General features: G+C 27.7%; 1 protein-coding gene across 3 annotated transcripts in view; it reads right to left on the bottom strand.

The window, feature by feature from the left end:
* LOC114119047 (dystrophin, isoforms A/C/F/G/H) overlaps nt 1-16,704 on the bottom strand; it is a 54,625-nt gene that overhangs the window by 5,652 nt on the left and 32,269 nt on the right. For all 3 annotated transcript variants that reach the window (XM_050201140.1, XM_050201139.1, XM_050201141.1), the window contains exons 52-59: nt 7,655-7,827; nt 6,723-6,867; nt 6,514-6,637; nt 1,445-1,608; nt 687-812; nt 500-630; nt 218-412; nt 19-155 (exon numbers count right to left, since the gene is read on the bottom strand). In XM_050201140.1, coding sequence (XP_050057097.1) covers nt 19-155; nt 218-412; nt 500-630; nt 687-812; nt 1,445-1,608; nt 6,514-6,637; nt 6,723-6,867; nt 7,655-7,827 — 1,195 coding nt within the window. The remainder of the gene's footprint in view (nt 1-18; nt 156-217; nt 413-499; nt 631-686; nt 813-1,444; nt 1,609-6,513; nt 6,638-6,722; nt 6,868-7,654; nt 7,828-16,704) is intronic.

Raw genomic sequence — 16,704 nt, 5'->3', positions numbered from 1 at the left:
ATAAATGATAATACTTACGAGACATGCGTTTCTGGACTGTACGTAATTTCATAGCAGTTCGGTAAGCAGAAAATCTTACATCATTAAATTCTGACAGAGAAGACATTAGTTCAATCATTTTTGGATGGTCCCAATTTGTAGATTCACATTGATGGCTAAATTTAATAAAATTATAATTATATTCAAAAATAAATTTTATAAAATAGTAAATACTCACTTAATATAATAAGGAACTTTATTTGGAGTTATTTCACGTTTCCATGGAGGCTCTACTGATCCACTCAATAATAAAGAAGTGGATGCCTCACTATGGCTGGCAGGCGAAGCTCTATTACTATTGTTAATTGTGTTTTTCCCAGTATCACAAATTTGTTTATACCTATCATCCATAGCTAATTGTAAATTTTTCCATCTAATAAAACAAAATACACACATTTATTTATATTTTTTATTATGTAGACTATAAATACCAAATATTAATAATACAAAGTTAAATTACCTATTATTTATGTCCTGTAACATATTTTTATTGGAAACACATATTGTTACATTGTTTGATGCAAGTAAGCTAGCTTGATCATTAACTTCCTCTAATAACCGCTGTACAGGATTTAATCTGTCTCCAAATTGCTATAAAAATAAAACAATATATTTATTTGTATATTTTTTTAAATAGAATAGTTTACCCTTAGCTCTTGAAGACCTTTAGTGGAGTCATTAGTGCTTGATGCTGGCCATGATTTAAACATGGCCTCAACACTAGCTAATTTTGATGTACAATCTTCTAAGCTTTTCTGAAAAACTTGCATTTTCTAGAAAAAATACACAAATAAAATTATAAAAATACATCAAATCACTATTTGACCTGTTTAGTAAAGTGAACAAAATAAATTGATTGGCTATTGGATTTGGCTGCTATACTAGTAACACATGGCTATTGTATAAAAATAGTTTATTACCCAGTTCTGAAGACTGTGAGTAACATACACAAAATATATACATATAAGAACTAAGCAGGTATATAATCTATTTTTATATGGTTTAGGTGTTTTGATTAATTATTTTATAAGATAAATATAATTTAAATTATTATCAATTAAATCAATAAAATAAAAATAAATATTTAGGTAATTAATTTATATTAGGTATTAAAAATTTGGACTAATAAAAAGCTATTTATTCGTGTATAGAAATGCCTAACAATACTAACTATAAACATTAACAAATGTTATAATAAAAAAAATTGAAAACAAAACTTCAATTAAATCTTGAAAGATTGATTAATTCCACGAACAGTTGTAAAAATAGAACTTAAGTTCACTTTTTGTTGAATGATAATTTAAAAAAATTGTATCAAACTTTTATGGTATAAACACATACAAAAATAATTAATTTTGTGATCAAGGAATATTATTAAAAGATTAAAATACAAAATAAACCATACCTTGATTGAATCATTTAGGCTTCGTTGCCACTGATCAGAACGTTGTAATAAAGAGTTCCATTGTTCAGATACACGTGAAACTTCACGTTTTAAACTTATTGTTAAATCGCGAGCTTGTTCTTCAGCACTACGATATCCTCTAGAATCTCCAGTGTTATTAATTTCTAAAAACAAATAAATTTACATTTATATTACATTCAGATTTATTATTTTACATAATTTTAAAATATACAGTGAAAAATAGATTGATTTTTTTTCAAAAATTTAAATGAATCACTCAATAAAACAAATATAGATATTATAACTGATGGGTACTATTCTTTTTTTTTTTTTATTGAAATATTATACAACATTTATTTATTTCTTCTATTAGAATATAATTCAATTATTTTATTCATGTTTCAAGATTTCAAGTAATTTTTATTTAAATAAATTATATTTTCATAAACAATAATATAGTAACATAATATTATATACTTATATCAAACTGTATTATATAGACAATTGATAAATATGATGTGATAAGAGATATATTAAAGCTTAGTTGAGTTATTACTGTAAAATTTAGAGAAAGACAGTGATAAATTTTTGTCAATTAGAATTATAAGTCTTTTTAATATAAAAGTTCAAATATTATTCTAAATTAGAAGTAAAATTACAGTCTATTGAAGTAATGATTCTGAACTTTGAGTTACTTTATATTTGTACAAGGCACTGTATTCTACATGTCCATTGTCTAAGTTTTATATTTTTCACTCACGTTTTATTTTTAATATTATAAAATTAGCCATAAATAAAATAAAATTGATCTTAAAATGATGTTTCCTAAGTTATCATATGGATTTAATTTATCAATAAATTAAACGGGTAAGTGTGAAATATATACATATTAAAATTTCAAATATTTATTTTTGAAGTAGAATATGGCAAGCTTTGGTCAACATTAAAATTAATTATAAATTATGAAATATAATATTCTATTAGGTATTTCATGATGATAATAACTAATCAGTCGATTAACTCTAGTATTGACCTATAACATTTAGTAGCTACAATTCAATAAAAAGTTAATTTATGATGAACAAATAGAGTACAGAGATAACAAAATAACGTACGACTTTATATTACCTAATAATTTAAATAGTGTTTGGCTGTTTTTTAATATTTTTTTGGAAGTTGGGCCTAGGATAGTTCTTTGTCCAAAAGAACTACTAAGTATCTAGTTAAATTTTTAATTGGTATTAGTATGTTATTAAGAGATAGTTGAGGACAGTCATTTTTGTTAGGAGTCAAATTTACTAGAAGTAATTTTTTTTATTTATTTTAATTTTCTATTTATTTGTCCAATTTGAGATCTGGTTTAAGTAGTATTGAATATTGGTCAACTACATTTGAGTCTTTGTTTGATACTAGAATGATCGTATTTTTAGCATAAATTGCTTGTTTTGGAGATATCGTATGTGTAGACATTATTTATAAAAGATAGGTGATAAATCACTTCCTCAAGCTACAGTAGGTTATACAATTTTCACTGTAAAATTATTTGCAAATTTTTGAGTAGAATTTTGTGAAAATGTAAACAACAAAAATGCTTATAAAAAAATTGGATCTATGCAAATCAAAATAACTATTACAACAATTTATAAGGAATATTGTATTGCATTGTCAAGCTTTTTGTCCCAAAAAATTATTTTATCAACGATTGAAAAAGAAATCAAAGTAAAAAAATATCAAAAATGTCTAGTGCCTACATACCTATAGCTTGAAAATTATACTATTGTACAGAACGAAATATTCTAAAATGAATACTTGGTAAAAAGTTCACGTATTTGAGGTTATTTGTTTTTTAATTATACAAAATATTAAAAATCGTTTGAGGATAAATTTTTATTTCACAAATTGTGACGAACGATATTTGGTTTATTTTAACTACGATAAGAACAACAAGAAGAAATCTTGTATTAAATTTTGAAGTTTATTTGGGGCATCCAAAAAGTCTATAAATAGCTCAAAAAGCTATATTTTGAAAATTTAACTGTGTATAAATAAGTAATAACATTAATAAAAACATTTGGTGAAAATGTCAAGTATTTACAGTGATTCGTTTTTGAGTTACTGCTACATAAAAAAATTGGTTTTGCGTAAAAATTCCCGTTTTCCGACACATTTTTGTTTTTCCCGATTTTTTTGAAAACTACTGGAAACTTCTTACTTTTGACCCCTATAATACACCAAGATTCATTTTCGGAAACTACCCCTGAAGTTTTAAATTGAAGCATTATTTTGACAAGTTATGGTGTTATACGGCCACAAAAAAAAAAACACGCACATCATTGTAATATCAATACATTCATCACTTCGTTCAGAATCTAAAATATGCATCATTATAAAAATAATACACTAATATATTTGTTGCTCCGCTAAGTATCTTAATATTCTATAATATACCATATTTTTATATTATAATTATAATTTATTGCTAATGACAATCATTTAAATAAACAAAAAAATATTCGATTTTTGTTAGCCAAAACTAAATTTATTTCTGAGTGAATCTATAGTAACAAATCGTGGTTGAAAAAAAAGTTATAAACACTGTGTAAGTCTTAACTCTTAAAGAATCTATTGATATAACTTTAATTGAAAACTGTCCATTTCATTGTTAAGTATATAGAGAGTGAAGAAACATAGGTATATAGATATAAAGATAGATTAAAACGTATTATAAATTATTTAAAATCATTGTCATGTTTAATAGCCTATCAACTAGACACAAGCTTAAAAGGATCTAAAATATGGAAAGATTAATTATCTTTAAGGGATATTTCGATGAATAAATATTAAAAATAAGTAATTTAATGCGGTAATATTTTCTTGGCTTCTAGTACCTACTACCTAAATAAATAATTAATATTAATATTATTATTTTTCTAATCAAGTATTTTATTTCATGGTAATTAGCTTTTGCATATACAACAGTGCTCAAATTAATAATCAATATAAATTATAGTTATCAAATAATTGTACGGCGAATGCATCCAACGAATGCAGGCGTACTATAAATTCAATAATAATATTGCTCTTGAATTAGAATAATAGGTACGTCTCATAAATAGCTGTTTAAATTTTGTATTTAATTCATTACCTATGTCCTATATGCTTTCAACATTTTCAATACAAATAGTAGGTACTTATTTGTAATTTGTAAAATGTCAATGGCTTTAAATGTACGTATATTTTGTAGTATCTAGTTAATGCTTATTGAGGCTATATATGCGGTTGATTAATATTTTTTATTAAATACGCTATTTTACAATTATTACCACCAACATACAATTTGTATTATGAAGAATATCGGTAATAATAGTTTAAGCTAGTATAATCATTATAATATATTATACACATTACACACACATTAAAAATGTTAATAAGTAATCAAAACCATTTTTATTTTTGTTGTACCTAGTTAAAAACAAAGAAAAAATATTACTATTTATATAATAAATAAACTATGTATTTAAAAGATCAAATTGCCTTACCGCTGTACATAAAGCTAATCATATTATACAAATTTATTAAAAATATGTTGTTTGAAATTGTGTATTTTTTTTTTTTATGTTTTATTGTTTTAAAATAATAAAAATTTATTTATTTTAAGATTGGATGTATTAATTTTATTTGAAATTAATTGTTTATATTCTAACTATTTTATTGGGTAAATTTATAATTAAATTATTTAATAGATAAATACTTGAAATTTTAAAAATGTCTGACAAGTATAGTATACATGTTACGTATATTGCTATATGTATTTGTAAATTGTTGTACGGTAACACGCTTCACTTAAAATCGTTTGTCAAATATCTATAATTGCTTTTATTATAATTTATGTACATACCTTACTACTATTTTATGTCAAGGCAAGTGTTGTAAGTAATTTATTTCTTAACATTTATTTTCCTATTACCGACTAAAATTTAAATATTAAACCGATAAAAAAATTAAGAAGTAGATAACTATTTTTTGTCTAAACATCGATCATTCGAAAATAATTGGAAAGTTTTTCAATTCACTAAAAATAAATACTAACACTAGCACGTATCTTCAATTAGTCTTAAACTACAATTAAGTGTTTTACAACATCAAAAACCTATTTATATCAATTAATAAAAATTAGTAGAATAAGTAAATAAGTACCGTAGTGTTAGATATTATAAATTATAGTTGATGAAACCTTATCATATATACAAAAAGATAATAAATAATACAATAGTTAAAAAATGTTTAAAAGTTGCTAAATTTTCCACATTGAAAGTTTTAAAAATAAGGTTTCTAAGTTTCGGTAAATATGAATAAATAAAAGTTTTCTACAAAGTTAATAAATGAATTTCTCTACATTTAATGGAAAATATAGATTACTAATTAGTAATTACAAAGTTAATCTCCAATAGGTTTGTATATTTTCATCATACATTAAAAATATCAATTTATCCTGTTATTCATTTATATTTTATTTTATACGAACAAAAAATTAACTTTTATAAATTATAAAATAATATATTATATACGTGTACATATATTTTTTAAATTTTATTTAACTTTTAAAATCTGAACGGATTGATATTGGTTTTGCAATATATATATATTTTTCTGATATGTACACATTTTATAGCAGGAAAAAAATTGAATAAAATGGAAATTTCTATGCAATACTAGTTTTTGATTAAATATTTATTTCAGAATTTACTAGACATGCACTATAGAATTTTAAAACTATTTTTGACTCTTGTTGGGTATTTATAGAAACATTGAAATGCCTTTTCAATAAACACACATGTTAAATAATCCGGATATTATTGGCTTATCAAAGATCTCTAAGTTAGGCTTTTAAAATAATAGTTCTTATCCCTTTTGAGATTTGCGTATAGACCAAAAATAATAAAACATATTTCGGTAATCGACAGGTAGCGGCTATAGGTCAGACCAACACTAATTATATTTCTTTTGTATAACATATAGAAATTTCCATTAGATACTTTGGTAATAATTTTATATTATTATATTTTTACCTTCATTTTTTACGACTGATGCAATTTGTGATTCATTGTTAATGTATTGGCGACCGCTACGTAGGTTAGAATCAATAACTGGTCTCTTCTCTTCCAATTGCCTACGAAACCCTCTATGATCATCCTACAAAACATTGTAATTTTTTTTATAAATTATGCATAATAGTTATAATATATTTTGTTTTAAAACAAAAATTAATTTTATATACCTGTTGCTTTTGTAATGTGGCCAAATCGTTGCCTAAAGGACCAAAACTTGAAATTTCTGTGTCCTTTTTAATTACCCATTCGACGAGCTCTCTTAGGGACAATAAAAGAGTATTCCAATGTTCTGTATTATTTTCTAATCGATTTCTAAAATAAATATTTTTTATTACAATATATTTTAAGTAAATTCAATTTTACAAATATCATTAAACACGTATAAGCATGTCTAAAAGTAAATTTTGATACACGGAAGTCATGGTGCGTATTTATATACCTACCTGTATATTATAAATATTATAATACATATGCGCGAAATTTAGATTACTTATAGGTAAAAAAAAAAAAATTAAAATATTATTCTTTAAAATTAATATCAGAGTTTTATTAACAACCAAATTTTTTTTAACAAAAACCAATTGCAAATGTTGATAATTTTATGAGCTTAACTTAGTACCCATAACGCGAATAAATCATTCAAAAGGTCACACTACTCCTGACACGTCACGTATTAAAAGGGGGAAACTAAATATGATCAAAGTCCAACGGGATTGCTTCAATATCACAGGTTCAGTGCTATATGAGCTTCTTGGGAATTATAAATTATAATCATATAATATAAATGAAAGTTAACAGGATGTACATATCCCTCAGGGCACAAGTAAAATGACAGGTTCCAATTACCCCTTCCCAAAAAAGCATACATATTATACAGTACAAAATTTATTATTTTTAAAGGTTAAATACGAGCATATTATTGCACTTTTTGACTACAAAGTAATATGTAATATGTATACACTACATAACCCGCAGTTATTTATTGTTTTTTTTTTTTTTTAATTTAAAATATTGATATATTACAACGAAGATAAATATATAAATAATATTAAGATTATACTTATTCTTATTTAAATAATAATTGTAAATAGATACCTACCTAATAGTCACAGAACGATTTTTCAGCTGGTTCCAACGCTGATTCATTTCTTCTAACCGTCTTTGAAGCATTACGGCATCTTCCTGTGATGACAGACTACCTAGAAGTTTTCTTCCACTAGTATCAAGTGAGTTTAATGATTGACTTTTCGTTTCCATTTCTTGCTGTAATTCCTGTTGATAAAATAAATGAATTAGTTTTATATGTAATACACCACAAGTTTTATTCTTTTTCTGTTAGTCATTTGTTTTATAGAGTACTTTTTATTATGTTTGAATTACTAATAACAAGCCATACGTGAAATATGCATAAGCCTACGTAGGTTTATAAAGTATCTAAATGTATATTTGTGCATCCAATGATTTTATAATTTAATATTAATGGTGTATAAAGTCTGGCGGATAAAGTGTAAATAATATAAACTGCAGTTAATTGAGAATGCATTATGTAATTGGATTATAGACGGAAATGGTTGCGTTATGAGAGAAAGAGCACTGCATCAGTTAAATTCCTCATCTTCATTAAAATTGTCATCGTACAGCATATATACCTAGGGGAGATATATTACTATTAATTTTGGGATATAAGTTGTATATATAGACACGAACATTTTAAATTTCTACACCAATCTCGAAGCCAATCGAATAATTATCAATTTATAATGTCGATCACGCAGAAAATATAAACTAGAGGGTGGTAAAGAAAACAAGCCGCAAAATAGCCTTAATTAAATTTTAACGCGTCGTTGCTGCTACAGCTAGTATAGCACAGTATTCTCGCGAGAGCCATAATACAAGACCATAAGGTTCCTCACAAATCCTTTCTATGCAAACATTTTCTCTCTGTTATGCACGAGTACGCCCGTAATTTTTCATTATTTTTATTTGTAGTTTTATGTCCAACAAACACATACGACATGTTAAATTATGAAATTTGTGTTAACATTAAAAGATTCTTTGTGCCGACAGCGAAAAAAAACAAATAGTTTAATATAATGTAATACATCATAGTATTACAACAATAGAAAAAACCATTCCTCAAAGATTTTATTTTAGGTAGGTACACCTAACTTAGGTTTTTTTCATGTTGGCCGTTGGCACATATAGATTTTAAGTGAGGATGGACTTAAATTGAGTTAAGTGTAATACAATCATGTAAACGAGTTAAAAATGTTAATTAAAATCAAAATTGCCTACATTTATAATTGGTTTAAAAAAGTGGATAAAAATTATGAAATTAATTCTTAAATTATTTTTAGTTTCAGCTTAGTTGGAAAGTATTTAAATTCATCGTGTTGATGTTCGAATGCCATAATTATTGTGATTACATAAATTATAGGTAGCTATATCGGTTTAGTTTTACCTTCGTTATAGGTAACTTCTACATAACTATTTTTTTTATAAATTAATGCAATAATTTCAATAAAGCAAAATTACTATATAACAATTGTCATATTAATTCAAACCATTTACATCATTATCAATGTGTTAGGTTATTATTAATATTATTAAGTCTTATTTATTACTTATAGAGATTAGAGATAATATATTATATTATAATAAAAAAATCACTAATAATGCTATACTAAAAAAAACCTAATGATTTATTACTATAGCAATAACAATACCTCTGAGTTTGAATAATGACTTATTATTAGTTTATAAAAATGCATTTTTATATTTATACCGTGTTTATACCCAATATAGTATTTACACCAGATTATTAAAATTTACTAACTACTATTTATTAAATGATTAACTTATAACTAATTACTTTTTTAAATGTTAAGAATTTTTAAAATCAATTGGTTATTACTTATTTGTCATAAGATTAATACATATATCAATTTAAGTATGACATGGCTTACATATTAGAAAAATATTTGTTACTATAAGAATTTTTAAAATATTTAATTATTTATAGTAGGTAGGTATATATTTTTATAAATCATTTATCATTGTATAATATTTAACATATGACCTATTACTTATTAGTACAATTAATTAACCAAAATAACATAATACTATACAATAGGCGTAATTATTTAAAATTGTATTCGTAATAAAGATTCCAATAAAAAATACAAATAATATAAAAATAAATCAGAAATTTGCACTTAAATTAACCAGATACTAACACTATAAAATTACCCGAAATAATAGCAATATATACCAATATAATATACCTGATGGTACACAATAGAATTTGAAATTATATTGTTTTTTAACAATATTTTGGTTAGTAAATAACCTTAAAATATATTTATTATTTATGATATATATTTAAATTTGGTACACAATGTAGGTATCTAACACAGAAATAAGATAGAAAATAAATGTCTATAATATATTTTTAGAATTACAGCAAAACCAGTGAATCTATACAATTGTTACAACATTTTTAATACAAAATAATATCCCGAAAATGCTTTAAAAACACCCAATATCTAATTTAATTTTGAAAACTCAATGGTCAATACAATTTATTATTTCAAGTGTTAAACTTTGAAATTAATTTATTATTTTTAACTAAGAATCTCGACTATCTTAATAGAGAAGAGTTATTAAATTATTATAGATCTTAGAAAAGGTAACCAAGTAATTTTCTATTCACATATATGCTAAACACCAAAATTATAATAAAGCTTATCTTGCAAACATAACATTTTATAATGAAACGCCATAAAATCCCGTTCATTGTATATAGAAAAGAACGTTTAATATGGGAGTTTAAAACAATGAGGTCAGATGCTCTTGTTGAGAGACCTCTTGTTCGCTTCTGGCATTGATTAAAAAAAAATTCAGCGTACAATTATAGAAAAACGCAGAGACAAGCGAACGCAATCTCAAAGTGCATTGTTTTATAGAATTGGGCTCGTACATTTTCCCCTATGGTAGTATATACTATAGTATTATATGTATGTGGACTACACTTCCGAAGCACTTCAACAGATATTAAGTCAATGCTGAAATGTTTTACTTTGAGAATCATATTTTTATTGACATACGAATAACTTTTTAATTTACGCGCATACATATATAATATATTAATATATATACATAGTGAGAGAGATGTTTAAATAATACATGGACGTGAATAATAATAAATATCATATATTATATGAATATCATAATTAACCCTCTCAATCAAAAACCGTGTCAAGTATTAGGCATTGAATATTCCAATTAATGATACCAAAAATGTTGTAATTCGGAAGTCTGTAATAAGCATTTTGGAATACTAAAATTATTTACATAATATAATATACACATAAGCAGACCTATTATTATTAAAAATGAAACGGGTATAGTTTGAAGGCTGACATTCGTATGATATAACAATAACAAAATAATCAATCACGATAATCTCGTGTATCAATCATTTTGATTCTTATATCTAAGTTGAATATAACAAGAAGATTTCAATCAGATTTGTCAATATGGTGCAGTTCAAAATAGTTTTGGAAACATTTCAAGACATTTCGTAACATATTTCATGATTAAATAGAACTTTTTAGCGTTATACACTTGTCACTTATACCAAAATGTAATCAAGATATCTGAAATATTTTTTTTTTTTATAAAAAATAAAAAATACAGTTATGAAGAAAGATATAGATACAGTATGGTACCGAATATATTACTTATAATAAATTTAAAACGTATGTATTTTAATGTGCGACCTTTTTGTAATAAAAAAGTTATCCCTCAGGTTATTTACAATTTAAAACAGATTTCTGTGAATAAATTAAGAAATGTATCAAATCACTACGTTAATAATAAGTAATAAGTCTAATAGCTAATAACTTTTAGTGAGTAATTGATGAGTAAATAATTATACGAAATTATAAAAATTCAAACATATAAATCTCAACGCGCGGTAGAAAAGATTATGTTAAAACTAAAACTAATTACTTATTTTACTTTTTTAAATAAATCGAATATTTTTGATCGGTTTTACAATTAATCAAATAGGATTTAATTATTATTTATTTTATTTCGTTGTCGTGAGGATCAGTAAAGCCGGAATCAACTACAAACCATAATGAATAATGAATACTATAAAGCGGCAAAGTTTTGTCATCTTTAAAATATAACTATCTAACTCCACGGAGGGTTTAATGTTGAGAAAAACAAACTAGATAGACTAAATATTTCATTGGTACAGTTATACGGAAAAGGAAAATAGTTTTTTTTTTACAACATAATTTATATATGTGTGTTTGTGTGTGTATGTGTGTGTGAGTGTTTCCCTGACATGATTTCCCGACGAAACGTGAAAATGCTTTCAGACCAGGCGGCCAAACGATATGTATTATGCAAATCTAACCTAGAAGGGCGAATAATTTGGAAGTATAGCACAAGTCGAATGTACTACTTATATTATATGTATAGGTATATACTTTCAGAGTAAACGTTTTATTGGGTTTGAAATTTAATATTTTTATCCGTTTCTATTTTCGATTTGAGATAAAATCGAGTAAAAAAAAAAAAAAACCATTGTAAATATTCTAAAATAGTGCAAAAAAACTAACTCTGTATAATATATGTTATACAGTTATACATATATATTAAGTCGAACACGCGTTTTAGTTTTTTAAGAACACATTGAACCAACTACAATGATTATGCACGTAGGAACGCATAAGTAGATAAATCTGTAGGAATATATTATGTTATATAGTATATTGGCTAGGCAGTACGCCAGCACCTTATATATAGGTACACGGAAGCTATAACCTAATCACGAAATTACGTTTGCTATGGCGACGGATGTACAGCACGACTTAAGATATTTTAAATCGCGGTGTATAGGAGCAATACTTAATGCAATGTATGAAATTCATCAGCCCGAGGACGAAGGAGAAAACAAGTTGCCATCTCGTCTGAACTCATCGTTACTTTTACCTTAGCCAATCTCTGTTGCGTGTCTAGTATATCCAACATTAAAGCGATCTTGTGATCGGTCACTCGATAACCGTTCCGGTAACATTCGATGAGCTGATGGAGCGCGATAGCAGCGGCTTTAGTGGGCACCGTGGCCGATGGTGACTCCATGTCAACCGCGGACGAGGAACCCGTTCCGCTACCACCACCACCACCACCTGTACCACAACCCTGGGACGAGACGGGAAGCGAGAGTCGGCGGTGTCGCTGGAATCGGGACGCGGATGCGGGTAACGATCTATGTTGCACGACCACTGCAGCAGCTGCGGTAGGGTACGATTTATCAGACAGGCCGCCGCAGCCGAGACCGGCCGGGACGGTGGACGACGAACTGATTCTTGTCCACGGCGGCCCGTCGGCAAAATCCATCGAGCTGGGACGTTGCCGTCGACGTCCTCCTCCGGCTCCTCCGGCGGCTGCGGCCATCTGCTGCTGTTGTCGCACACCTGCACCGCCGGTCTGCCGCATGAGGAAAACGTCGGCCACGGAACCGTCGCAGAACCCTCGGCGGTACGCTTCCTCCACGCGTTTGGTGTCGCTGCTGAAGTGTTGCTTGCGCGTCGACGACCGCTGTTGCACCACACCGTAATCGGACACGGATCGGGTGACGGCGCACGGCGGTGACGGCCTGCGGTGCGAGTGCTCGGGCAGGCCGTCGGTGCGCCAGTCACCGAAGCCACCGTCGTCGGCCGGGGACGGGGACTGCAACGACAACGACGACGACGTCGGTGCCGCCGCCGGCGATGACTTTTTGCATTTTTTCGGCGTCGTCACGTCGACCGCGTGCCCCAAACGCGTCACGATCGACCGGTAAACGGCGTTTTTCCGGATCACTTGCAGCGCAGACGTGATCTTCTGTCGAGACGACGAACCCGCACCGTCGCGGGACGTCCGCCGCAGCGATTCGGACATGACGTGATGAGATGATAATCGCGATGGGACGTCGACGACCGCGACCATCGACCGACCGACGTCGCAGACAGACGGACCGCGTGTGAGCAGAGACGCGACAATATAACGAACGCGACGCCGCGAGTGGATGATACGACACCTATATATATATATATATTTGTTTCACAGGGGGCGCATGTACGGTGGTGCGCGTGCAATTTATTCGAGAGGTTGTTGCGGTGCCGGGTCACGTGCGCGGCGTTTATACGAGTGTATATTACCGTGGCCGCGTGCGTGTACGTGTAACCGTGTAAGCACGGTGTATTACTCGCTTCGTGTGTGTGATCCACACTGTACACCATGTAATATGGGTACCTTCGCAGTACTCGCGAGCGTTATTATTATATTATATTGTCATTCGCAGCGCCACCGCCGCTGCCGCCGTCGCGTCCGACAACAATCGGTCACCTATGGGCTATGGGTGACCGCACATACACAAATAGCCGTCGTCGGGTGCCGCCAGTTCGGATTCGAGTTCGATTTCTTATATATTTTATAGTACCTCCGAGACGCGATTTGTGTCTTCTGAACTTTATACGAAATATAATAACGTCTGCGACGGCGACATTAGTTATACTTCTATACTCGTATATATGCGTATCGTTTTATAACGTCCGAATATATTATATATTATAACCCATTCGTTTGTGCAGATATATCTATTTTTAAAAAACAGGGTGATCATCATGTTATACATTATTGACCGGCGTGATTATATATTATACCGGCGTAGGTAGACTTTGACCGAATTTATTGATAGTTTTTCTTTCTAAATGGTAACCCATAATTTTTATCTCATGTTTCGAAAATATACTTTAATGTACAAAATATATCGAAATATTAAATCAATACACTCATAATTATTTATAAGCGCGAGTTTGTACATTTTTAACGATCGAAGTTGGTGTGCCAACAACATATTTTGTGTTAACCACTTCATTCCACGCTTGTCTAAACTTTTAAATAATGATTAATAAATCCAACATTTATTAGGATATCAGTTAAATGTATAATATAAATATAGAAGTGCTCAGTACTGTATACATAGTTTTCAAAAAAAAAAAAAAATTTAAGATATATAGCACGAATGCTAAAATGTAAAAATCACAAAAAATTAGTAAATAAATTTACTTAACATTTTTGTGATAATCTTTATTTCTTGTCATTCATTAATTAATCATTGCTCTGTATGATAAAGTAACGCGAATAGTAAATTAATTACCTATTATATTTTATTTTGTCCATAATATATAGAAAATAAAATATTGTACCAATAATTATAAAATATAACACTTAGAAATATACTTAAAAACACAACTATTAAAGCGCTGTAGGCCGAATCGTGGAGAACGTAAATGTTTTTAAATAAATTTAGCTTGACAAATTACAGATGTTTTTTGTTTTAAAATCTTTACTAAGTCATGTTGGAAATACCTACCTACTTTTTTATATTTTTAAATAAGATAGTAAATTATATAAAATAACAATACCACACAAATAATAGCCTATGCACGATACACAATTGCTCGTTTACACAATCCCTTTATTTGCTTATTCAACATTTATATGATGGGATATATATAAAACCTAAATACCAATATATAATAATGATATAATTTACGTAACGACTATAAAACCTATACAAAATAAAACATCAAACTAATTTCCGTTCGTTTTATGTTCAATAGAGTATGTATAAAAAACTATCAATCAAGTTCTGAGTAGTACTTTATAAGATGTACAAATATATTCTTAAAAACATCATAAGAATTAAAAAGAAAATTATAAATCAACTATACATCCCTATGTATTATTATAATTAATGAATAAATACATATGTTTAACTATAAGGACGTTTTTATATTTTATAACAATCGAGTTGATTCAACTTGTTAATTCATTTTAATTTACCTCTTTCAAGTGAGTGCTCATTTTTGAAACACTCAAAGATCGAGGTGAAGGGAAGATACATGATATGAGCCACTTCTTTCAATTAATACATTCCACTCCTGTATTATTTTAATTAAGATTGCTTTTCCCCTTGGCCTAATAGTACCTAAGAGTATAGGCTATAATAAATTATATATTGATAAATGATAAGATACGATTAAATAGACATTACTTCTTTTTTGTATATTATGTATACACCTACTAAATTTTAAAATTTAACTTCAATATTTGTTGAGTAAAAGTTGAAATATATATTAATTATCGCCTAATTTAATCGTAGGTAGTTAAACTAATTTTTGGAAAATATAACACAAATTTCGTGTTCAGTACTTTTTTTAAAAATTTATATTAAAAATAAATTGTAATTAATGATTATACTTTACCATAATTGTATATATTAGACAAACATAACTTACATTCGATTAACAAATAAATTAAACTACCAATTCATACACATACACAAAACCCCGAGTTTCTACTGTTCAACGTTAAACATATAATAAAATATAAAACTTATATTGTTGTTCGAGATAGAAATGTCAATTACAATAAAAATATTACAAAGCAATCGTTTGTACAGATATTGACAGGGACAGGAGTGTAAGATAACAACTGACATATACACGCATGTATGGTGTCCATTTTAAATCTAATAAAATCCAGATGGACACAAAATATTTTTCTTTTTTTTTTTTATCAAGCATGACCGTTCACGTGAAACATTTATTAAGCTTCTAAAAATGTTGTGTTTTAGTAATTTACTATATCTAAATTTTAACTTAATATTTATTATTTAATATTAATACAAATACTTTCAGTATCACAGTACAATTAAGGTCTTAAATTTAAATAAATAAAAGTTTGAATTTTAAAATTAATAGTATAGTGGTAGTTTTTTGATTATTAAGTGTGTCGCTTAAAAAAATAGTTTTAGATTAATCTGTTTTTATCGGAAATGTGATTGTTTTAGTTGTTTGAACGTAAAACAATGAACCAGGTGATTCATATTCTTTTTAAATATAATTATAATTGGTTTTGCTAATAAGCATAACAATAAACTAATTAACTTACTCATCCAAAATTTAGAACTAAATTTTTTATTTACAATAAAAAAAACTTAAATTCATATTAAAAATAAAAATATTATTAAATTTTGTCATAGTTTTAAATTTTAAATGCATACAATTTTTATCACATTAAAAT

Source organism: Aphis gossypii, chromosome 2, assembly GCF_020184175.1.
Source record: "Aphis gossypii isolate Hap1 chromosome 2, ASM2018417v2, whole genome shotgun sequence".
NCBI lineage: Eukaryota > Metazoa > Arthropoda > Insecta > Hemiptera > Aphididae > Aphis > Aphis gossypii.
Note: the sequence above shows the minus strand (reverse complement) of the source record. Positions and strands in the feature narration are given on the sequence as shown.